Source organism: Daucus carota, chromosome 4 (assembly GCF_001625215.2).
Source record: "Daucus carota subsp. sativus chromosome 4, DH1 v3.0, whole genome shotgun sequence".
Taxonomy (NCBI): Eukaryota; Viridiplantae; Streptophyta; class Magnoliopsida; order Apiales; family Apiaceae; genus Daucus; species Daucus carota.
The window spans coordinates 44,506,034-44,531,519 of record NC_030384.2 but is presented as its reverse complement, the minus strand read 5'-3'; the positions used below and the strand labels follow the sequence as shown (position 1 = coordinate 44,531,519).

At 34.6% G+C, this 25,486-nt stretch overlaps 4 protein-coding genes across 6 annotated transcripts; 2 read left to right on the top strand and 2 right to left on the bottom strand.

Moving 5' to 3' along the window:
• Positions 1-995: 995 nt before the first annotated feature.
• Positions 996-10,838, bottom strand: LOC135152311 (uncharacterized). Its single transcript, XM_064092212.1, has 15 exons — positions 10,835-10,838; positions 10,718-10,773; positions 10,561-10,672; positions 9,847-9,926; positions 9,660-9,746; positions 9,403-9,483; positions 7,782-7,943; positions 7,545-7,703; positions 6,260-6,332; positions 6,022-6,140; positions 4,743-4,823; positions 4,083-4,220; positions 3,152-3,241; positions 1,806-1,859; positions 996-1,549 (listed from the first exon to the last, which is right to left on the bottom strand). Exons 1-15 carry the CDS (start codon positions 10,836-10,838, stop codon positions 1,343-1,345), a joined length of 1,503 nt encoding a protein of 500 aa, XP_063948282.1. The 3' UTR covers positions 996-1,342.
• LOC135152075 (transcription factor IIIB 70 kDa subunit-like) lies at positions 10,561-14,954 on the bottom strand. 2 transcript variants are annotated; one of them, XM_064091697.1, is made up of 9 exons: positions 14,807-14,954; positions 13,104-13,200; positions 12,912-12,977; positions 12,556-12,637; positions 11,990-12,062; positions 11,139-11,224; positions 10,978-11,050; positions 10,835-10,900; positions 10,561-10,672 (listed from the first exon to the last, which is right to left on the bottom strand). In XM_064091697.1, exons 2-8 carry the CDS (start codon positions 13,112-13,114, stop codon positions 10,866-10,868), a joined length of 426 nt encoding a protein of 141 aa, XP_063947767.1. In that variant the 5' UTR covers positions 13,115-13,200; positions 14,807-14,954; the 3' UTR covers positions 10,561-10,672; positions 10,835-10,865. The 2 variants fall into 2 exon arrangements, with proteins under 2 accessions (XP_063947767.1, XP_063947768.1); XM_064091698.1 differs by having other exon boundaries at positions 10,835-10,853; positions 10,978-11,054; positions 14,807-14,950.
• A 44-nt stretch (positions 14,955-14,998) lies between these two features.
• On the top strand, positions 14,999-18,483 carry LOC108218401 (chaperone protein dnaJ 6-like). 2 transcript variants are annotated; one of them, XM_017391326.2, is made up of 8 exons: positions 14,999-15,252; positions 15,793-15,891; positions 15,983-16,084; positions 16,433-16,492; positions 16,587-16,693; positions 16,768-16,850; positions 17,711-17,801; positions 17,895-18,483. In XM_017391326.2, the coding sequence occupies exons 1-8, from the start codon at positions 15,139-15,141 to the stop codon at positions 18,106-18,108; spliced, it is 870 nt and encodes a 289-aa protein (XP_017246815.1). In that variant the 5' UTR covers positions 14,999-15,138; the 3' UTR covers positions 18,109-18,483. The 2 variants fall into 2 exon arrangements, with proteins under 2 accessions (XP_017246815.1, XP_017246814.1); XM_017391325.2 differs by having other exon boundaries at positions 17,892-18,483.
• Positions 18,484-19,224: 741 nt separating this feature from the next.
• On the top strand, positions 19,225-23,998 carry LOC108218399 (serine/threonine-protein kinase Nek6-like). Its single transcript, XM_017391319.2, has 15 exons — positions 19,225-19,360; positions 19,569-19,670; positions 19,783-19,917; positions 20,161-20,227; positions 20,629-20,694; positions 20,795-20,841; positions 21,133-21,178; positions 21,278-21,358; positions 21,436-21,478; positions 21,565-21,614; positions 21,699-21,780; positions 21,866-21,915; positions 22,016-22,089; positions 22,558-22,609; positions 22,687-23,998. The coding sequence occupies exons 3-15, from the start codon at positions 19,796-19,798 to the stop codon at positions 23,863-23,865; spliced, it is 1,959 nt and encodes a 652-aa protein (XP_017246808.1). The 5' UTR covers positions 19,225-19,360; positions 19,569-19,670; positions 19,783-19,795; the 3' UTR covers positions 23,866-23,998.
• Positions 23,999-25,486: the final 1,488 nt, after the last annotated feature.

Sequence of the window (25,486 nt, the reverse complement as noted above, 5' to 3'; positions counted from 1 at the left end):
GATCAATTTTTAACTGAACATTACGAGTTATCTACTTATTATTTTTAAAAATGAAAGTTGCATATTAAAGTAGACTAAATATACTTTCTAATGATATAATTTTCATTATTTTTCTCAATTATCTAATACATGTAAAGTTCAGTCAAAATATAATCAATTTGACTGGTTAAAAGTCAAAATGGACATCTAAAAGGGGACGGAGGGAGTATTTTATAAAGGTAATATATTTATTTATTTAATGTAAAAAATAATAAATATAATTAAAACAAAAATGAAAGGAGTGAATATAATAAAATAGAGAAAAATAAAATAATGAAAAAATAATAATTAATCTAAAATCATTTTATTATTTCGCTCTTATAGTTTTAAAGTTGCATAGATTTTTAGGTGATCGAATTAATGGATTTGCATCTGGTCCGTAAATTTTGTTGAGATTATTTTGTAGTTCAGGTCAATATAATTTCTGACATATTTTGTTGAGATTATTTTGTAGTCGTGGTCAATATATTTTCTGACATGTTTTCAGTTTGGTCGAATTTGGCTTGTTCGGCCGTCTAATATAGATTTTGATATGTGCTCTTGGCGTTACTTGTGTATCTTATTATGTCTGTTACTCTTATATTTAGTTGTGTTTTTAGTCAATAGTGTTTATTTTGTTATTATTTCATGTAGTAATTTAATTTCGTTATAATTTAAAAAAATTTTAGTACTCCATTTTAAACGAAATAAAAAATTTAGTTGAGTATAATAACCCAAATAATTTTAGTTCTCATTCAATATTAATTTCCCCCCTCTATAATCGATATATAATTCAATTCGGCTACCAAATTCCCGAATGCTTAGCCCTCTCGGTCACCACTCATGTAGTCAATCAGCTATTTGCAATGTCAATTTAGATCAGTTAAATACAGTGTTCAAAATTCAAATCCACGCTAGTACACTAACAAACCATGAAACACAACATAAGATACATGCTTAGTAATAGTGAAACATGATCGAAGCAAATAATGTATTTGGTCAAATATCAAAAATAAAATAAAATTATCATAATGATTTGTTACAATGCTTTCACGCGCAGATTACAGAAATTAAGGCCACCTGAAACAATACAAATAGTTGTGGTCATCTCAGATCTGAAATTTGACTAAATAATAGTAAATATAGAGAGCATCTCTAATGGTGCATTTATTATCTTTTGCATAAAATAATGAATTTCAGATGATTCACTAAAGCTGCTATATAGAAACGATGTACAACAGTTAAAATCTCGCTGCCATCTACGTATTTGTTGTCGTCCAAGTCCAACTTTATTATAGATGAAAGAATGGGTATTTCAATCATTCTAATATTCCTCATCATATCCATAATCATCAATGTAGTCTTCTTCATTACCATATTGCAAGCCCTCAGAAAATTCCTCTGGTCCACCTTCATTCTCGTTTTCTGGAAGCAGTTCAGAGTCATTTTCCTTCATATTCTGCTTCACGTATTCTGTTCCACTGGCGTACACCTCATCATTTAGACGGCTTTTCTTGTTATCTGGAGAAACCTGTTGGGAAAAGTGAAAGTAACAATAAACAAAGGATTCGGAGGTGATAAAACTTAAATAATGTCATGATATCTGTCAGCCATAGAAGGCCTGACAGAAACAGGAGAATTGAGAATTGCCCCAGATATTTACAACTTAAAAAGATATATGGTTAGATACATATATGAAGGCCGTGTTTGGAAGTTAGAGGTTTGAGAAAAAATTAGATGTCTGGGCCATATTAAAGGGCCGAAACAGAAAGAGATGATCAACATACCGAGTCATTAAAAAGTTCGTCCAACACATCATAGTTGATCTTCGAGTCAAGCTTCTGCAAAACGAATTCACAACTTACATTAATGACAGTCGTTAACAGAAGCATACATTTCAAGAAATTAGCAACAAGACACAACTTATCTCCCAATACACGGAGCACAATACAACACAAACGGAAAGCTAAGGTTTGGAATATATAAAGACTGCTCATGCAGTATCTTTGAATTTAAAAGAAATATTCACCACATAACAAAACAATAACTTTTAATATATAATACATTCCTTTAGCTCAAAAATATTAAATTAGGTGACTCCAGTAGCAGAGATACAAAGCACCAAAGCCAGGTTTCCTTATAAACTCAGATATATTATTCATAACTTTTAATTCAGGGAACGTATTATAAAGAAAAAGGAGCTTCTCTGTGGTGATTAGGAAAAGAACAACCCTCAACCGTATACTATCTTCTAAAACATGACTCCTGCAGAGTAAAGCTATAGTCCCTCAGCAACTTTCTGCTCAATTTTATTCGCTTCACTTCTTGGTCTTTTCTTCACTTACAATTATTATATATATTACAATATTAAAATTATGTTTATATGCTACAAAAGTAACAAATATTAATTTGCCACATTTTCATATATGCAGAATAAGAAATCTGATCTGAGCTTAAAAGAGTGTTAGTAGGCATACTTCAAGGCAATTATTTAAATAATTTGTTTATGATGGTATGCACTATCAATTTTCTTCTATTATTGATACATCCATTACCTAAAGGATTTCTTCATGATACTCACTGTCAGTTTTCTTTTTATATTAATTAGGATGGAAGTGAATGAAATTGCATAAAAACTTAATACTATGTAGGTTAACTAACATTCATCGACCCTGGGTGAATACGTAAAGAAATCTATACGGCTTCTTTTTAATATTATTTAATCTAAGTTTCATTGTGTTACATGCTAGATAACAAACAGCGAACTACTTGTATATGTATAATATGTTTAACCACCAAGTTCGGGATGGATTGGTGTGGTTCCTCTACGCCTAGGACACCAGAATATCGAACCATGAACGAAGAAAGGCATGAGAGAAAAGCATATTGGCTAGTGATTGTGAGGCCCCAATTCTTGATTGGAGGGGACACCAAAGGCCTCTGCCCTTCCATCCCTTGGTTGGATAGGTAGATATAATGGTACTTGTTACGATGACTCCTAATGTTCGCGTTATGAGTTATGAGTTGCAAGTCTTTGCACTTGGTCAGGGTTTGCATGAACACAGACACTACAATCATTCCCAAGACATCAAACTTCAGTAAATATAATTCCGGTCACCAACTAACATAGTACCTTCTTGGCTAGCATTTGGCGGGTTGCTTCTGCAGCAGTTCGAGGAGGAGCTGCATTTTTAGCCTCTGCTGCTCTTTTTTGTCGTCTTTCCTGCAAATGATGATTTAAGTAAAAGGAAGTCATCAAGTAGTGGTTAATTGATGAATAGCATTTTCTCATGCTTTTAGAGGGAGATAGAAACCGTAATATTAAAAAAAACCTAATATATAATAGGTGAATGATCCAATTGCACTTCAGAAAATTCTAATAGTGTGAGGGTGAAAAATCCACTATGATTGATTGCAGGACTGGTAGGTAGAAAAATTACTTTAATCAATAGTAAACAATATTGTTTCCCACAATTTAGTGATCACTAGGACCAGTTAAGTACATACTCCATAACTGGGTAGCTTCAAAATTACAAGACCAGGGTGCGAAGGCAGATCCAAAAAAATTCTCGATGAGGTATGTATCACTCTATCGAATGAAAAAAGATATGTATTTATCAAAATAAATACTGATTGCAGTATAACTTCATTATAGTTACATATCAACACAAGTTTTAATCGTTCCCTGGACCTATAAAAAAGATATATGTTTAATGTTAGTCAGTACCTCCATTGTTTGAGAAATTCATAGTTCCATTCTCATACTTGCAGCTTTTACGGTGGTTAAGATATTTAACAATCACTATTCACAAGTTGTGTCTGGGTCAGAAATTGGAGTTTAATGATTTTGCCTTGGGTTGCAAATGTGATGTGTTAGAGATCTCCATAATTTTCAAGACTAATCATCACATAGAAAAGATGCAGGGTTTTCGTACAAAGTTAATAAAAATAAAATCAATTCCAAAAAATGCCAGTATGCCTAGGCCTATGCGAAAATCCCTGTAGGAACTCAAACAATCACAATTAAACAATCAATATCTAACTTTCATATAATCAAAACTAACCTTTTTCGATTGTTCCATGGCTGCTGCAACTTCTGCAGCAAGCTTTCTAGCATCCTCCATGTCCTCTGGACAATTCCGCAAATGTGCCTCATACGCCTCCTTTGCAGCAGCTGCAGCAGCTTCCTTGGCTAGTTGTTCCTATATATCCATTCGGCAGTAATTTCATCAGTATAAAAGGCAGTAACAAGTAAAAAACATAAACATGCAGGAGCAATCCAATGAATTAAGACAGTAGTCTCCTCTAGGGGAAAAGATAAAAAAAATGAGAAATAAAAAATTTCAGCTTGTTTTTCCAGCAAAACATAGCACCCTTCTATCTGAGTGATAAGTCTAAAGTGCTCAAGCATAACAGAGTACAATAATTTTTTCCAATTTGGTTAGAATTCTATGTTTAGCAGACTGGAACTTGTTTGTCCCCCCTGTTGCTTATAGAGACCTAGGTGAGGGCCATGTCACCTGTGCAGTCAAGACCCGTGGTTTCCTAGATGCAATTACGCGCAATGACACTCATGGTGCCAAACACTATTTGAAAGATTGGTTCTCTACTAATGCAACTCAACACTGACTAGTCTAAATCTGATGGCTAAGTTGAAAAGCTTTGATGCAAATAACAAGATGTAAGAAAATGCTGAAGTGAAAGGTAAAATTTTTTCATATCACCTCAACATATTCTCTATTCAACTCTTCCCAGATGATCTTCTTGTACTGCGTCTCCTCTGCAGTGTGAATGTAGTTATCTACCTAAACAAGACAATTCGTGAGGAACAATTCAATGTATATGGATGATGGCCCATGGAGCCCGTCCAGATATAGTTTGATAATAGAAAATCTAAACTAGTAAACAACAAAATTATAACCAAGTTGGCAAATGGTCTTTGTATTGTCATCTAATATATTAATTACAATAAGGGACAAACAGGAAAATACGGCAATAATTGGAGTCACGTAACTGAAACCATAAAGCATCTCCCGTTCTTGCATTACGTGAATTTTAGTAACTATTAGCACTTTATGTCTATCAGACTTGACCTTTAATTCAGCGACGTCTGGGTAAGTAAATATCTTAAAGTTTCCAAAAGAGAAAAGATCACCTCTCAAAGGACTCCCTCATGATCAGAGAAAAATTACCCTACTGGAACTTGCTGATGCCGACATGGGCTTCAATACCTTGTGCATAGATCAATAAAAAGGCGATGTTGCCCCAATAACTAAATTTTTAGAAATAGTGACACACATACTGAAATCCCTACTGATCTAATTTATTAATTCCTTTACCAACATATTTAGAATTTGACATTTAATTATACAGTTGAGGTTTAGTTTTCAGCTTCACTGCTGAATAATTCTGTTCTTTGCCCGCATTTATGCAAAATAATACTATCATCTCACACTTGCATCCTGTTAATAACTTCTTACACTCACAGTATGGGAGATGGAAAAGTGTATAATGAATTCTAGAATCCATATTTATCCCAAAAAATTAAAAAGGGCAATATATTAAGAGAATAAAGATGGGAGGGCAGAATGACAACTTGAGAGAAGAACCGCATATCAGATAAATATCCCCAAATTGCCTACTTTATCCAATTTTGCATATTTAATTATTTTCCATTTGGTGACAAATATAAATGATAAACTAATTATGTTTGTCAACTTTCTTGTTTCATATTTAATAAATGGTAAAGTATAGGGCAGAGGATGTGAATTTGAACTTTAAATTCTTGTATCAGAAGGAGCACCTTCACCATCTCTTAGTAATTTAATTTATTCTTAGAAATCTAACGTGAATCGTTTGCATCTTCCTTCAACTTTTAGATGCATGGTCTCCAATTTGACATAAATGCACTCGTTACAGCAAACCTCACATGCAAATTACATTGCGCTAAGGGAATAAGCTACAATAACGGAAGATCACAGGTAAAGTGACTAAATTACAAACCTCAAGATCTTCAATATCAGACAGGGTTTCTGATGAAGGTGATTCAGCACTAATATAATCAGCACCCTGTAATTTGCTATAACTAGCATCATCAATGGGCACTTCCTTGGTAGCACCCCCTAACATTCAGAAATTTAGGAAACATCTTATGCACACATCCCTGTCTCTGGAAATAAAATAACACAAAGTAACTGCAGCTATTGTCGTAATATTTGATGGTGATCAAGGATAAGGTTACCAGCATTAACATCCTCTGAAGAGTGCAGATTTTCATCTCTACTTTCCCCTGGGATCTCTGATCTTTTATCATACTAGATAAAAATGGGAAAAAAAATCAACGAAAAATAATTACAAAAGAAATTAAGTTCTCTGAACATTAATACATAATGAAATACATGATTACTCAATTGAAGGTCTTCATGAAACTTTTTTTTATCTATAATAGTCGTATAATTATCATTATTAAGAACATCAAAACCTTTTTTAAAACCAAACAGATCAGATACAAGCATGTGAATTAAAACTGAACTTGAACAAGAACAAGAGATTTTCCTGATTGACATAGAAGGGTTCCCACATCATTTTACATTATGTATATAACAGACATGAAACAACACAATAACCTGTAGAAAACTATATATTTACTCTTGTGGAGCTAGACTGGATGAGGAATGGAACTCAAAGATAAGTCATACTCACTCAGTTCCACTGAATTGTATACATCTGGGACACAGGGCTCGGCACACATTTTAAGGCTCTTATTAAATATAGTTTCATAAATTATTTAATTTTTTTTCTTTTGAATAAAAATTTAATATTAAAATATTCAGGAAAAAAATAATTTAATTATAAGTTATAGAACTATACTTTACAGAAACCTTAGAATGCGTGCCAAACATGCAAAATAACTGTATAGAAATGAGTGGGACAGAGGGAGTAAGTGAATATATCTTTTCTAGTGCACATTGGCAGAAGAAACACTAGATGCCAATCAGGTAAAAGGGAGTCCACAACCATATTTTAGGAGATAACACAAACCCCAGCGTAAACTTCATAGTTCATACCAACATACTTCAAACATTTATCAATAGTGCAAACTTAAGCCCCCAATGCTTTATTACCCGTGTCCAACACAAGGATATCAAGTAGGACTCTGATTCATATAATATCTGGCACTCCATACTTGAGTGCGAGAAACGTAGCTTATACACAACTTCACTGATCTATATACATCATTACTTGTATCTTTAACTTCCATGTGATATATGCTTCAATAATGAGCACATAAACATGTATGTGTGTGTGCGACTGTGCGTGCATGCCGCCAGACTTAGCATGACAGTGCAATTGTGTGCTCGATGGCCCACCAGACTTGGCATGAAAGTGCAATTCAAGAAATGCACATGTACATAGATCACTTCGAAAATGATAAATATTTATATATATATATATATTTTAAAATAGCGTCATTTCCCGGTGTTATTAAAGTATCACTTGAATAGAGAGAGAATTGTGGTAGGTACTTTTACATAGTTACTGTTCTGCCCCTGGATAGCCATGTGATCACAACTCGAGTCAACAGCGTTTTTCTCAGCGTACTCTTTCTCCATTCTTTCATGTTGTGCGCGCTGAAAAGCTGGAGGTTCTGATTCTCCATCCAATCCTCCAGAAAAATTCATGAACTGTAACAATCAGCAGAGCATGAACAAGAAGGTTCAAAACCAAATTCTTCTCAACTGAAATCAAAAGTAAGGAGTTACTTCTGCATAACATTCTCGACAGAGTCCATGAGCAAATGTCAGTTCACCCTTGTGCTTACAAAGAACTTCACTCTTATCGGAGGATTTGATGCCAGTGGTGGTTTGGCCCAGTGACCTAAGCTCCGCTTCATGTTTTTCTGCTTTTTGGGTGAACTCATCAATCTGTGCACAAAGCAAATATATAAAAGAGGTAAACGAAGAATTACACTTTGGTCATATACAATCATTCTGTTTTTTTCTTTTGAAGAGTGGAACAGACAGACACAGAACTACTACTGCTCCAAAATATTGATGTCATCAGATATACTATTAAGGAGAAGTGACGGCAGTCCCACCACAAAACCATTACAAGAAAGGGAATAGCAAAGCTTATTAAAAAATCATCACTCCCCTAGAGCTTAAGGTCCAAATCAGTGTTACATAAAACGGGGTATGAAAACGGATACATGAAACGGGTATATATTAGGTTTGTTGCGCATCCTGATCACAAACAACTGTCCTCTGCTTATCATTTTAAGAACCTTCTATTGCATCTAATATTTCAGTTGTTCTAAAATGGTGTTTGTTTGCAACTAATGCTACCTCCTAATTTGGCTACAGCAGGCATTTCATGAAATGCTGATCCTAAAAGATAATAATCAGTTAGATCTCGCGATTATTCTTGGTATTTACTCTTTTCTTTAATCGTTTACTCTCTGACTTGATGGGGGGTGGGGCTGATTAGGGTTCAACAATACTCCTCATCACAAAAGAAAGTGAAAAAACACCAATGTATTAATCTAATAATAAAACCTTCATCGCTTAATCGACTAGTCGACCCACAGGACAACCATAATACAGATTTTCAACTTTTTTTCTTCGGTTTCCAAAACAAGGAATGGAATATGCAGATATCGAATATGTTGGTCCAAGACAACAACCTTAGTTTCATCAGTAAGTAAATATTACAAATCAGCAGATGCAGATGAAGATAAGCCGAAATCAACGGTGCCTGCATCTGTAGAGAAAGTAATTGAGGTTCAACATAATTTGTTGGTGTTTCAAGAAAAGCTGCTAATGAGAAACTTCAACAGTTTTCAATCACAACTTCGTTCACACTGCAGTTAGAGGATCAAGGCTGGATAGGACTCTAGGGTCTTCTGGAAACACTGAAGTTCCATTCTTCCCAAAACGATATCTGTAACGGGAGTTCCGAATTACAGTAGGTCCATGAGAGCATAGATCAGGATCAGTATTGGACCTAGTTGATTATGCCAGGGCCTAAATAGAGAATTATTTACTTAATGAAAGGTGGGCAAAGTCGACAAGTATTAGTTACTAGAAGCCTTATTCAACTTTAATCAGAGATAGTTGAGTGAATTGCTAATGAATACTAGGTTGTACTTGTAACCATGTTGATTATGTTTTTATGCTCTCTAAAGTCTGCCTGTCAAATTCAATTAGATGATTGATCCCCAAAATCAGAATAAGAGGTCTTCTTATGATCTAGTTAGTGTTTATGTTTGTTTATTCTTGTTAACTAGAATCCAAACATATATTACTCGTGTCTAAAGATATATATTACAAAACAATCAAAAATTTCCCACGATACATATACAATAGTGAGGTACAACAAACATACCGTCAGGCTTCCTGATTCTGTATTTTCAAACTCGATCAATCGCTTCGTCAATGTTGCTTCACAGATGTGAACAACTTTTACCTGGGAAAACCAACATTTAAAATGAAAAACACTCTAGTGGACTAAGAGAGAAACGCTAAACTTAGATGTAGATATTTAACGGAAGAAGATGCTGGAGATAACTAAAAAATACACGATTACAAAAACATAATGACTGACATTCAAGGACATCAAATGAAGGAACGATTTATGCTTACAATGTGTGATTTAGTATAACTATAGCCATGTGAAATTGCTGATATGTATAATGCTGCACCACATAGCCCACTCGGTTTTCTTCCCGTCTGAAAGTATGTTATTGAACTCAACCAAAAGATTGAACTGAAGTCCATACACTTAAAATCTCAAATTTTATCAACTGATGTAGAAATTAACATAAGATACCTGCATCCAGTCACGCTTCATGCTAGCAATAATTTTAAGTGCAGTCGTTTCAACATTGACATCGGTCTGTCCTAACAACCCTACAATACGCATTACCAATCAGATTACAAAATCATTTATATATGAAACTTGTGACAAATGTCCTAGGGTGATTATACCAAAAAGAGCTACTATAATAGGTTACCCGACCAGAGGGTAAAAATATTAAAGATTGCAAGCCATTATAAGAGATTCTCAAGTATTTAATTTTCAATTCTAAAAGCTAACAAATATGCGGGAGAATACAACGCCTGAACAGGAATTAAAAAGTCTAAAAAATTTATATATATAATACACACACACACACACACATTGGAACCAACTTTCTTATAAGCAAAACAAAATTGCTAATTTTACAAAGTCATCAACTTTCTCTTTAGTAGATACACTTAAAGAATCTAATGATACATATAAAATATCTTTGTTTGTGTACTCCACTATTCTCCACTTTTGGGTCATAAGGCAAGACACTTCACACTCTCTGTAGACAAAGCTAGCTACTGGAGTAACCGAAAGATGCAAAATACACATATTACTAAATTAAACATAAATTCCAACCTTAAATGTTGAAAATTTAGTAAATCATTTATCAATAAACTGACAGATGTATGACCAAAGCAATTCAATAGATTTGTCTCCAACCACAATAAGAGTGATAAAATGCAGAAAAATTACTATTTGCAAACCGATGAATGAAAAGACTTGGATCAACTGCTTTCTGAATAGACTGAACATCTTGAAGGCTTAACTGTTGAACAACGTCAAATATACAGCACCCAGCTCGTATCTGCAAAATGTTTTTTAATTTAAACATTAGTTAACATCAACTTACACTCTCTCTTTCAAACATATGCATATGAACATGAAAAGATGCCCACAAAGGAGAGGCTGCATTTGAACAAGATTTACAGAACAAGATACATATATTCTTGCAAAAAAATATACATACACATTTCTACCCAAGAACTCTGCAAATTCAATTAGAAGATACGGCTTAGGATCAGGCTCCGATGTCCTACACATGAAGTTCAAAAACCAGAAACTTAAAGTTAACAGGTCAAATAGCATTGGCTTGGAAACATTATTCCTTACCGACAGGCAACATAAAGACAAGCTGCCTCAACAAGATGCTTTGGACGTCCTTTTGTGAAATTCCTCTCCAGTGCTATCTTCAAAGGTAGACAACCCAAAAAAGTTAAACTTGATAGATAACAACTACCAGCAATAAATAAGCTAACATCCAATAGCCATACTCTATAGAAGTTTCTTGCTCGTCGAAGTACGTTAGAGTCATCATCATTGAACACTGATGAAAGCATCCATTGCATATCCTCATAAGCTGTAAAGGTGAGTGAGTTAAGGACAAAGACGACTGTATTCTGTTTTCTGGTCACTATAAAGATTTTTTGGTGTAGGGACTCAAAATTAAAGCAGATTTCAAAACACTCTGGAAAGGAACATCATCTTTTGTTTTTCTTTGTTAATTCAAAGGGAAAATTTTAAGAAGCTTCCTTCAGTGGGTAGAAGTTTCAGATACTAACAAAACAGAAAAAGGAAACATCTGCAGATAGAAGGAGCTTAGACACTTAAATGTAGTATGTTGTAACCGCATATGCACAAGGAATTACTCTTATCAGTGTTATTAAATGCGATATGCGCATAGAAGCGCGAAAAACCCCAGAGCATAAGCGCACCGCGCAATGCGAAATGCGCGGATTCTTCGAAGACAAATAAATATACATATATAAATGATATATGCATTCGCATATGCATTCTCCGAAGCGAAGCGCTTCAGGTGCACATCGCATCGCATCTCGCATATGCATTCGCATATGCGCTTTTAATAACACTGACTCTTATAGTCTTATATTATCCAAAGGAGATGAAATCATCTAAATTAAGTTATAACAAATACATATATTTATTAACAGCGAGTGTAGTGTGTACTATAACTATTATGAGAATGTATCTCTCCGAGGTTAACCAAGGAAAGTGTTTCCAATTTTTTAACCATAGGCCTTGTAAATCAGAGAGTACTTGTAGTAATTGTTTAAATAATTATATGTGTATTACACAAGATGTGGGGAGCACAGCAATAACTCACCTCCGTCTAATGTCCTGTCTCGTGAAGCAGAGTAACCACTGGCAAGTCTATTCAGTGTTCCTTGTGCTCGACTCTGAACATCAAAAGAACTAGCTATATTTATATATGCCTATTTTTTATGCATCACGCTTAATTTTCTTGAGATAGAAAGAGAAATATGAAACAGATGATAAATATTTTAAAATAAATATGATCTAATGCGTAACATATTCTAACCATATAAAGTATTCTCTGAATGGTAGGCAAGTGAAATAATAGATCAGGGGGAAAAAAAACCCAAAAAAGTTTATTCCCACAAAAAGGCTACTTTTTTTTTTTTTTTTTGCAGATTCTTGCTATAAGGTACACCTAACAATCCTATTAATGTCCAAAGCCTGTCCAACGATAAATTTCAAGCGCCAACATGCAACAAAAACAATAATATATGCCCCAAAAGTTTTAAATTGGACATTTCATCTTAACTTTGTACTGATTCCAGTCCCCTGCTACAGAATCAACTATATCAAGGATTATGACTTCTTGCTACCTATGTAGAACAACATTAGCTATAAAGACGACATTCAAACCTGTCCTCCGGCATCTTTAGCAAATGTAACTTCTTCCGAATAATTATCCTCAACGAGAAGTTTCCCACAGAAACTACAGCATCTGAGAAAAACGAAAAGAAAAAACACCGTACACCTTATAAACGCATAAAGAAACTCATAAGAGAAGTATATTTTCATAGTGTACATTGCACCATAGCATACATAGGGTGAGGGGGAGTCAACTGACAAACAGATAATGAAACAATGCAGCACAACTCCAAATAACATAAACGCACTACCATCATAATTCCTAATGCCACTACATAGTGAATAAACTCCTTGTCATACAATATACAAATACTACACGCACAAATACACATAGATACAAAACTCACGCTCTGCCATCATCAAGAGTCTGGGTATCACGATTTGATCCACAACTATCGCACCACAACCGTGACCTATGAACAACCAAGAAAAAAATCCATCACAACTCACTACTGCCAATATATTCATCCAATTCACAAAGTAGCATTAATCACACTAGGAAATGTCGAAAAAATTATATAAAAAAATTCAGAAATCACCTTGAACTCATGAATGATTGCGGCGCGATGAATCAATGTAATTTGGCAAATAAATGCATAAAAAAGATGCTAGTAACGGATTGATAAACCCTAAACCCTGTAATAACAAAATTAGATAACTTCAATTGCAGATGTTGAAAAGTAATTAAACAATATCAAGAACAATTGGATTATAAGTAGAGATGATAAACGTATGAGTGATTGTGAATATATATACGAGTTAATTGATGTATAAGGAACTTACAGAGGAGCGGGAATCAACTTTTTTCTTTCGTTCGTTCCTCTGTCCGAGAAATACTATTGTGTTAACTTAATTGATGTTCTTTGGAAATTAGACACAGTGAAGCTCATATCCATGAACTTGATTACTTACAAAGTCTTTGGAGAGCCAGAAGGACCACGTTATGTTCAATATAATTTGGTGGGAGGTCGGCAGGTAGTTATATTTTTGTTTTTAGTTGTTACTTCCCGTTGATACTGGCTCTTACTATTTTTGCTATGGCTTAACTTCAGTGTATTGGTTCATTGCAGGCAGTTGATCAAGTATACCCCTGTATAGCTAATTTTCTTAACCAAAACAACGGTTGAGCTTCACTCTTTGTTGTTTGGCAAGCAAAACAGAAATTCAACTTTTCTCTTGGGTAGATGAGAAGATATTTGATTAGATCATCCCAGATACAGAAACAGCCTCTCCCCACCCTACCCCAAGCAATGGGCTTTTGTGTTTCCGTGTTCTTAGCATTCAGAAGCAAGGTGTTCTGCTTCTATTTTCATTCAGTTGGTTTTTTATATCTTGTCTGGGTCTGGACTTGAGGGTTTGATTATGTATCAGTGAGCAATGAAGTATTGAGAAAAATCATGACCTTGACTCCTTAATTCTGCTTACGTTGTAAGAGAAATTAATCAAGTAATCTACTTAATGTACCATAACTCTTTTTCGTTTATCTTAATGCGGGAAGTTATGCATTTATTTCGACACTGTGCACAAGGGAACAAAGCACTTGTATCATGTAGCAAACATCTTTGAGATCTCGCCTAAATGTCTAATGGCACTCCGCCCAGGGAATAATACAACAGCACTACATTACACGAAGACAAACTCTGGCAGTGCTAACAATCAATAAAAAAAACTAAACTTATAAAAAACCAATCAAGAACTTCATTACTATTTTTAGTCCCTGGTTATTGATTTAGTTGCAAGCGTCTCACCAACTCACATGTAGCTCCTATTAGAAATAAAGAGTCGAAACACTGGGAATACATACTTCAGCAAAGACCTAACTTGGGGGAATCATAATCTTTCCAAAAATTAAATGTTTAAGTTTAACAGGGGGAGCAATTGGTAAGACCGGATCAGTAACCACACAAATATTAGTTTCGTTGGAAATGCTTTAATCAAATATATGCATGAAATAGTAACAGTAAGCCTTGGAGCATGTGAAGTCAAGAATATGCAATCCTGTTTTTGTTAATCAATACATAGAATGAAAAAACCTATTCTTGTTAAAATTGCTTAAGTTTCTAAAACTGTTCTATGTCCATAGAGGAAAAACAGTTTGATCAGTGCATACTTGTACGTCCTATAATAGATTTCAACGATATAAAAATTCTATTAGAACTAAAATCAAACAGTTTGAGTGCTCGAAAATGGCCGTATAATTAAAGAAGTTAAGGAACAAATTACAATCAAATAAAGAGATTACCTGATTGCGCGTGACAGAAGTCTGTTGATGCACCGAGCGCGTCTTAATCACCGTTTAAAGTGCGTTCCACGGCTCGAACAGAAGTGAAGACTGAAGATAGTAGATTTGTTCCCCATATGCAACTGGGCCGTCGTATAGAAAGATGGTCCGAGTAGATATGTTATTGACACGGAAGCGGGCTGGGCTTTTCAAAAACCAGCCCAAATACGTAGTGGAATGACCCGAAAGAATCATCCGGAGAGAGCGAATAAGCAAGGAATATTAAGGCGGGAAATCAATCAATCTCCATCTCTCTAAAAGGCGAGATTTTTTTTAAAGAAAACAATTGAAAAATGGGGAAGAGAAAGAATGCTAGGGTTTCAGAAGACATTGCCGGAGATGATGAACATCAGCAGCAGAATCACGAAGATCTAGCTGTGGAGTCATCTGAACAGAGCTTGTACGGGGTATACATCTAATTCACCTGCTTTTTATCTCGTATGTTAATGAAACAGTAGACCTAGCTTTAATTGAAGCTGTTTTATGATTATGAATTTTAGTTTTAGATATTTTTAATTTCTATTCTGATACTTTTGCTTCTTAATTGGCGTAATTATGCACTTTAGAGATATTATTAACAGCATTTCTCAGTGTTGTCAAATGCAAATTACTCGATTCCTATTTGTTATTTGTTTCTGTGTAAGAGATAAAAGGGGGAATTACAATTACCCTCCTCGAATAAATGCTGTTTCTGTGAACATGAACATCCTAACCAGCTGTAAATTTGTGTTATGATTATCGTTCAAATTCACAGAAAGGGTAATTTGAAGCACTTACTTTCGACTATGTTGCCTTTTCTTCCGATTATTTTTGTTTGTTTAGCACTTGGCAGGAAGATTATGCTAGAGATGGGATAAGGGACCCAGTTCATAGCAGATTACTGTATAAGTTAACCTTGTTCTGCTCTAATTGAAGTGGATAACAAGTGCTAGTTTTGTGGCTTGCAGGTTCTTGGAGTAGAAAGGACAGCAACTCAGCAGGAAATAAAGAGAGCATATCACAAGTTAGCATTGAGATTACATCCGGATAAAAACCTGGGTGATGAGGTAATAGGTGATTTTTTATGTTAGTAAATTGCACTCGATTATTACATTGTATTACTTTCTGTTTAAATTATCATTGGACAATTTTCTGCAGGAGGCCAAGGAAAAATTTCAGCAGCTGCAAAAGGTAATGTCAATTCTTGGTGATGAAGAAAAGCGGGCTATCTATGATCAGACTGGCTGCGTTGATGATGCTGTGAGTAGTCTACTAAACCTCCTCTGCAAAATTTTGTTTGTGGTTATATATGTATAACATGTGTTGGTGCAAATCAAGTTCCAGTTTTGTTAAATAATACATCAATTGATGAGTTATTATACTATACTACATTTCCCCTTTAAGAAATTTCCCTTCTTCTAAGTGTCTGTTGTTGTTCATTTGTCAAGAAATATAAGTTAGGCTAAATAACTTCGTAGAATGCCGGTAAAGTTGAAACAGTCTCAGAGTCTCAAGTTTCAATTAGTGGTTCTGTATACTGCATATGAAGTTTTGTCTTCATTCTAATTTAGCTAGAAGAGAATCACTTATGTTGTTTTGCATTTGCAGGAACTTGCAGAAGATGTTGTTCGAGATTTAAGCGAGTTCTTCCGAACGATGTACAAAAAGGTTTATATTGGTGTTAATTCGCAAGATATACTTCTTCTTTCGGACCTATTTTAAGTTCCTTGTATAAGCACCTCAAATTATATTTCAATTACAGGTGACTGAAGCAGATATTGATGAGTTTGAAGCAAACTATAGGGGCTCAGACTCTGAGAAGAAGGATCTAATCGACATGTACAAGAAATGCAAGGGTAACATGAAGAGGTATAATTGTATATTTATGTCAGATGTTTCCTAAATAACACTACAAGTGTCCTTATAGAAGTCTCCCTGTTCAGGCTCTTCTGCTTTATGATATGCTCAGATCCTAAATTGGATTCACATAGATTTAAGGATATTCTGGATGAGAGAATAGCAGCAGGTAAGATTTTGGTTCCCTATTTCTCTTTTAATAAGGTGTTCTATGTTATTTGTGTTAGTTGACATTTACATTTTTACGTATGGTTTGTAATATTAAATTTGCACTTGGCGTAGGATACACTTGGTTATGATGGTCTGCTTTCAGCAGATCTAGTTTTGTCCTTGTATAGATGAGAAATTTATGCTGTTATTTTAGTCTGTGAAACAATCCCTTGGCTGTGTGGATTTAATTGCAAGACTGTAGGGCTGTCAAACGGATAATTCGGATACGGATATGCCTATATCCGTATCCTTATCCGCAACTGTCGGATTCGAATACGGATAATATCCGCTTTATTTCGGATACGGATAATATCCGCTTTTTCCCGGATACGGTTGCGGATATTTCGGACGGATGTCGGATATTTTTGATGATTATACCGTATTGATGATGATTTTCGAACAATTTTTTTATGACTAAGCTCAAATGATACCTTTATATATGTATAAAGTATTTTAGTATTTGTATGATTATATAAATTTTGTATAAATGTATTATTTAATGCATATACACACACTACAAGCTAATAACATAAAATTTTAATTACGTATAATTATATATTATATAATTTAAATATCATATATGTATTTAGTTTCGGATTCGAATATCACGGATTCGGATACGGATAATATCCGCTTTTTCTCGGATACGAAAAATATCCGCTTTTTCTCGGATACGGTGGCGGATTTTTCGGACGGATTCGGATTTTTCGGATTTTTTTGACAGCCCTACAAGACTGATGGCCTGTATTATTAAAATCTTGATGCTAACATAGTGGGGGATGATATTAATCTTTAGTAGTGTTGCTTTATATATTTCAGGGGAGATAAAGTCTACTAAAGCATATGAAAAATGGGCTACTCAAGTGTCAGCAACAAAACCACCCACAACCCCTCCAAAACGCAAGGGGAAGTAAGTCTTTTATTACACTTTCTTAACGTTATCTTAATGTTTTAAAAGAACCATATCTCCCAGACTGACCACACATTCGTTGCTTTATAGTAGAGCAAAAAAAGACTCCGACGATCTCTATGCTATTATCGCTCAGCGACAAAGCGAGAGGAAAGGCCAAATAAATTCCATGTTCTCGTCTCTAATAAGCAAATATGGAGGTGACCCTGACCATATGGCTGAACCCAGTGAAGAAGAATTCGAAGCAGCCAAGGCAAAAGTTGAAAGTAGGAAAGCATCTAAAAGTTCCAAGAAAAAAAGTGGTTAAACTAAAGATCATGCCCCCCCATCTCCCTGAACTTCTTGTGCTTATTTTTTTGATTTGATGTGTGTATCCGTATGAACTTTGTGTGGAAAATATACATGCATATCGCGATGTGCCAAGTGCCAACTGCTGTCAAATAATCTACTGGTAATCTTGTTCGATAGTGGGTTGATAAAGGAGAGGCTCCACTATGAGGGCCAAGGAGCAATGGAACTCAGCAGAAAGTGTGGTAGCTTTGTCCCATTTAAGGCACTTCAACCGACAGCCTTGTCTTATTTATTCATGCATACATGAAAACTTACTTAGTAGCAGCTCTCTGGTTTTAAAGTTGTGTACAATTTGTTAGAAAACCCCATTATGGCCTACTTTCAACTTTAATTTGTCTTCTTGATAATGCAATATCAGCATACGGAAAATGAAAATAAATAGAGGTTGGTAGTTGCCTAAAGTGACATTAGGCCACATTTAATAAAAATAGATAGACATTGAAATATGCCAAATTCAACCGACAGTCTAATTTTGCTGGAAAGTTGACTTAATCATCGATCATTTAGTCCAATTTAGAGAAAATTTTGATTAGACTATTCAACTATACCATGTAGCGTGCTAAAACCGTTTCTCCTAAATAGCATTGAGATAAGAAAATAACATTATAGATAGGTCCGCAGGCAATAATACAGGCCACCCGATATGATAATCAAATACTAATAACTTAATATAATACTTTAAGATTATAACTTTTTGAAAGAATATAATTTTTTTTTTGACGAATGTGGTTTATACCCTTACAAATTAGTATCTGTTATACGAAACTCTCGAGATGAGATGTCATATTTTATCAAAACAACGAAGTTACCAAAAAACATGTTCGCATTCTGTTGTAGACATGTTGTTTTAATATTCAGTTAGAATGTTAGATCACATAGTAGGCAGAGTGTCTTAAATTTTGAGTGAGATAAAAATTGAGGAGAATGAATATAGTTGAGTTTGGATAATGACATTTAAAGGGCAGCCAACAAACAAAATATTCCTCCTGGTGGGAATTTGATAATAATATATGAATCTGGAAATACAAGCAAAGGCCAAAGGCTCTTCCATCTCTGTCTGTCACTCTTACTCTTTGCTTTTTGCTTTTAGAGTTTTTACTCATTCTTCTTCTCCTCATTTAGTTGTATTTTTTTCAATTTATTAATATGGGGTTTGGTTAAATTTGCCCAAACTTTCCCCCCATTATTTTCACCATTATCTTAACAGTGTAAGCAACTTTTCTTGATAACTTAAATTAGTCCTTTCCACATCTTTAATTATTTAATTAAGTAGATAATCACTTTACACTAATTGCATCAGTGCCCATCTTGCTTTTAATTGAGTGTGTTTTCCCACCTCTCTATTTCTCTCTTATATTGTATCTTCACATCATCATTGTCTTAAGTAGCTTTCTTGATTATAGTAACAAATTACAGTATATTCAACCCAAGAATCAATCTTTTTAAGTGGTGGCATCTCTTCCAACATTTCTGCTGTTCACACCCAGTTTTCTGTCTTTTAATCTTGTTGTCTTGCAGGTAAGTCTTTGATCCAATTAGGGCTTTCTTGCTCTCTGCCCCATGTAAAATCTTGAAAATTATAAATATGAGTAAAGATTGATACCCATGTTAAAAAATTGATCTTTTGAAGGTTGCATCTTTAAATGGAAGCTGAGAATGGTGATGCTGTTAAGTCCAAGATGGAAGATTATCAAGTAATTGAGCAGATTGGAAGAGGAGCTTTTGGAGCTGCTTATCTTGTGCTCCATAAATTGGAAAAGAAGAAGTACAATTTCTCATTTCTTTTAAGTGTCTTGTGAGATTTATTGCCATGCGTGTATGCTTCTTTATGTTTTTATTTTAGGTGGTTTCTTTATTAGTCTTTATCTGTATTCCACATGTTTGACCTTATGTCACTAAAGGAGAAATTTGTTGTCTGATGATAAGCTCGCTAGTCATGTCCTATGTAACTTGTAAATGCAGTTTTAATAAATTATGATTTGATCATCTGTTTTCACTATTGTAATAGGTATGTTTTGAAGAAGATTCGTGTTGCTAAACAATCAGAGAAATTCAAGGAAACGGCACACCAGGAGGTAATGATGTTACTATAGTTTTGTATATATTATGGGTTTTTTCAGTCTTGTGGGTTGGCATTTCGCTTGCCTTTAACCAGCTGATAATTTTTATAAATGAAATATGTCCTACCAGATAACCAATTCGTATATTGAACTCAGCCTTAAAGATATCAGCATCCAGAAAAAGTCATGGAAATTTTCACTTTTTATTGTATATCTGTATGTTATGTTCGCATCTTATGTGAGACTGTCAAATTTTCCTAACTTATTTGTGATCACATATGCATCTAGGAGTTAAGTTTAAGCAAATACATGTTATTTGCTATCATGGGCTTGATTCTAAAATATTTGTTTGTAACAGTGACAATTGCTTTCTGAGCAAAATATTGAGTTTAGAAAATGTTATATATATGTTGCAGATGGATTTAATATCAAGATTAAACCACCCTTACGTTGTGGAGTACAAAGATGCTTGGGTGGAAAAGGTAATCAAAGCACTAAATGTGTGGCCAGTAAGCAACATTATCCTAAATACATTGTTGATTCTTTCTCTTCTAGCATGATTGAATTTGTTATATATTGTAGGAATCCAGTGTATGCATCGTAACTGGATATTGTGATGGAGGAGACATGTAAGTACTCTGCACTATCCTAAATTCTTGCGACTTACCTTTTTATTATAATTTATATGGCTGTAGATATTATTCGACATCTTAGTTACATGAGTTAGAAAAGTATTGACATGCACAAATTAATAAGAAAGAATCAGAGGTTTTTTTTAAACATTTCACCATCTTTTGTGATGCTGATACATATCCGAATTCCGAACAAATGAACATGTTCCATCAGCATGTTTATTATTTACATCCCTACACTTTTTTAAACCATTGGATTAGATTATAACATTGTCTTTCTATGTTCAGGGCCGAGATTGTTAGAAAGGCTAGAGGAGCATATTTCCCAGAGGAGGTGAGAGTAAAGAACTATTCAGAGTTCAACCTTAACTGTTAATGCTAGCAATGGGCTAACTTCCACATGTGACGGCCTGTCTGCTATATTTCGTTGTAGAAACTCTGCAAATGGCTCACTCAGGTGTTATTAGCATTGGACTATTTACATTCAAATCGAGTTCTTCACAGAGATCTAAAGGTGTATATCCATCTTCCTTCAGTATATAAATATTTCTTTCCTTGCGCCAAATTTAACATTAGTTTATCTGATCACAGTGTTCCAACATATTCCTCACCAAGGATGGTGACATTCGTCTTGGTAAGAAAGCTATAAGAAGTTTAAGAGTGTAACAAGTGTCTGTCATTCCCTATTTATTGTGTAATTTATGCTTCATGGATCAACAGGTGACTTTGGACTAGCAAAATTGCTTCAATCAGAAGAACTTGCTTCTTCGGTATTTGTTTTCTATCTGCCTTTTCTTGGACCAATCTCTACTTCTTTTATCAGCATATAACATGTGACTTTAAATTGTGTCTAGGTTGTTGGCACTCCTAATTATATGTGTCCTGAGCTCCTTGCGGATATTCCTTATGGATACAAATCTGATATCTGGTCACTTGGTAGGAATCACAAACTCTATTTATTTGCACCGTGACTGTAAGATTACTCAGGATTTTTTCTTAATTTTTCTATTTTTATGATCAGGTTGCTGTATGTTTGAGATGGCTGCACATCAACCTCCATTTAGAGCTCCGGTAAATTCTGAGCTATGTATAGTATACACACTTTTTTCAGCCAACTAGATCTTCTACAATATATTTCAAATTATTTTAATCATTTAACTGTATTACACAGGATATGTCCGGACTTATTAACAAGATCAATCGATCCTCTTTCTCACCACTGCCCATTGTATATTCCTCGACATTGTAAGTATTTTCTTCTCTTACCCATCCCAAAATACCAGTGTTTTGTCTGTATTATCATCCAACCATGTGAATATTAAAGAGGAACTCTAGGATATATCCAAATCCACCGGAAACAGCCAGGTCCATGATAATTATCACCTTATCACTGTTTCCAATTCTTCACCGCTGCTTCTGTTTTCATTTGTATAATCAGGCCCAGTATATGTACTCCCCCATTCCAAATTACATGTCCACTTTGAAAAGAAAAATTGTTTCAAATTAGTCGTTCACTTTGACTTTCCATGTAGTGTAATTCATTAATATGCTTAATTTTATTAAAAGTGGACATGTAATTTGGAATGGAGGGAGTACATTTTTGGAGTGACTAAATTATAAGTGATCATATACCATTCAAATCATTACTACACACCTTGATGTTTCTCATAGTTTACCACAATAGATTTCCAAAAAATGACCTCAACATTACAGGAAACAGATTATCAAGAGCATGCTAAGGAAGAGTCCGGAACACAGACCAACGGTTAGTTTTAAGTAGAATTTATTCAATATTGCCGATTTTAGTGCCAAAATTTTCCTGAATTATTTTCAAAATTTTAGGCTGCTGAACTTCTACGCCATCCCCATTTGCAACCATACCTCCTACGGTGTCGCAACCCATCTTCTGTCTTTCTACCAGTTAAGTCTCCTAACAGAATAAAGGAGAAAGTGATGAAAAAATCACCAGCTAAAAAACCTAGCTGCAGCAAAGAAATCATTGAGAGAGACGTAAGAGTATTGAATGATATGAAACCACTTCCGCTATTTGAGGAAAATAACGATATGCAGTTGGGAAATTCAGCTAACAGCGACAATCTAGAGACAAAACGTGTTGATCCGACAAGCTATTCTGCAAAGGTTTCTGTCAACAGTGAAGATTCGAGGAGTGTAGAAACAAGTTTTGGGACAACTGGTTGCACCGGAGATGAACAGGAAAGTTCACAGTCTCTGACACCAAAGGCAAGTACCGAGGCTCAGAATTCTAAAGCTAGTACATCATCACAGCATGAAGAGCAAAAAGAATATACCAATGGAAATAATCAACAATATCAGGAAAGTGGTTCAGAGAGAGAAAGAACAACAGAGATTGAAAAACAAAAAGAACATACCAATGGAAAAAATCAACACCATCAGGAAAGTGGTTCAGAGAGCGAAATAACAGCAGAGATTGAAGCATTACTTGATAAGCATCTGGAAATGGACCCTAAGAGGGAGAGTTTAATCTCAAACCACAGTAGGATGACAATGTCTAGTACAGGGTACACTGATAAGGGCGTTTCAATTGATGAAGAGAATTCAACACACGTTTTTGAAGCTGACGTAGAAGAAAGATGCTATGTGGAGAATTCAGTGGAAGTTAACTTATCATCTGAGAGTAATAGGAGTAATAATGGAGTGGAAGCAAAATCAGATGACAGTAGTAACTTGGGTGAACGGCAGAAAGCTGACATTGAAATTATTCAAGAGCAGGTACCGCCAAGCGATACATCATTGCAGAGTACAGTGTCTGCAGTTGGTGGTGATGATAGCAAAACTGAATGGACAAATCCTACGCAACAAAGAGTGGATGCACTAGAGTCTCTGCTGGAACTATGTGCGCGGTTACTAAAACAGAACAAACTGGACGAGCTCGCAGGTGTACTAAAACCATTTGGGGAGGAAGCGGTGTCATCAAGAGAAACAGCAATCTGGTTAACAAAAAGTCTAATGACTGCACAGAAAATCAACAAGGAAGCCTAAAAAGTAAAAACTGACTTGAAGAACTGTAGTAGCTACATAATTTGTCTGTGTTGATTGTATATTTTGGTGTTTTTTGGCATGATTGTTAAACTTTTATAGATTGAAAATTAAAGGTTTGGGTTTGAGGCTTTGAGCTCTCGTGTTCTGCAAGCTGGTAGCGCTTCACTGGGTTTTTAAGAGTGAAATAAGCTGTGAAACTTTGTGCGCAACAGTCATTTATGCATGGTAATTTTTGGTTGAAATGCCACGTTTAGTTATTGAGTACTACTACACTTGTAACAAAGTAGAGACTAGAGACTACCTTGGCGTGGAATCTACTTGAGGTTAGGAAGGATTTTTTAAGGCGTGGAATCTACTTGAGGTTAGGAAGGATTTTTTAAAAATATTTTTTCAAGACTTTTGTTATTGTCCGAACACAACACGTAAAAGCTGGAAGATGTTTCGTACTGAAACTTGAAAGCTAACTTGCTTGGTAGTACGTCCGTGTACATTTACCGTTGAACTACCCTGGACAAATTTGGATAAAAAAAATCAAAATACTCATATTTTGAAAATTTAATAGTCTTAGATATTCAATATTCCGCGAAACTCGAAATAAGGTTTATCCTCTGTTGTCCCGGTACACCCGGGTTCGACTCTGCCTCACCCCGAGAATTATTAGAACAGATACTAATTTGTAAGGCATATAAGCCTGCATTGTCAAAAAATTCATGGCATTCGCATAGTCGCATCTGCAAGCCGTACGCAGGAAGCTCTGTCACGGGCGCCCATCTTTTGGGGTATGACATTGTCTTCGTGTCTTTAACAAATTCTGAGAATATTGAGAGTCACTGGAGTCGTACTCGAGTCTCCCGCACGCCTAAGCTCTGATACTATGTTAAGTGACCAATCTATACTATACTATACTATAATAAGCCAACATGAGTATAATTTGTAGTTCAAGATTTTAGTTATATTTTTTGGTTTGATACTCTCCTTTTGGTACCACAAGTCTACAAATTTGAAGTCTATCTATTAGTATTACATTGTTAAACAGTTTCAAATACTAAATACTCTCATAACAATATATTATCATTTAATATTTCATTAAAAAAATTATAATGATGTTACAAATAAAATTATAAATATACAATTTTGAATATCTTTTTTCAACAAGAACCTTTATATAATTTTTTTTAAAATTTAACGTGTTCTATTTCAATATAAACACGAACCATTACATAACTCTTTCTAACTTTAATCTTGAAAGTTTCTATTGTCAAAAAAACCAAGATTGCAAAATTACGTTGAAATTCGATTGATTAGATTACTGAATCTTTCAAAGGTATTACACAATCGTCTATGTTTGAAAAAGATTTGAATTTTCTGATTTTTTTTATTTTTAAATCTACGTGTACTAAATTTGGATTAAATGTTTATATACATATTTACTAGGATATTTTCAAATAATCGGAAGAAAATATAGTCAGCTAAATAGTATAATTTAATTAAAATTCAATCCATTAATATTAAAATACTAATAAAATGATGTTAAAATTTAAATTATAAATAATAAATTACGAACTATATATCCGTCCGTGCTTCGCACGGGTTAAAAGCTAGTACTATAATAATAAGTCAA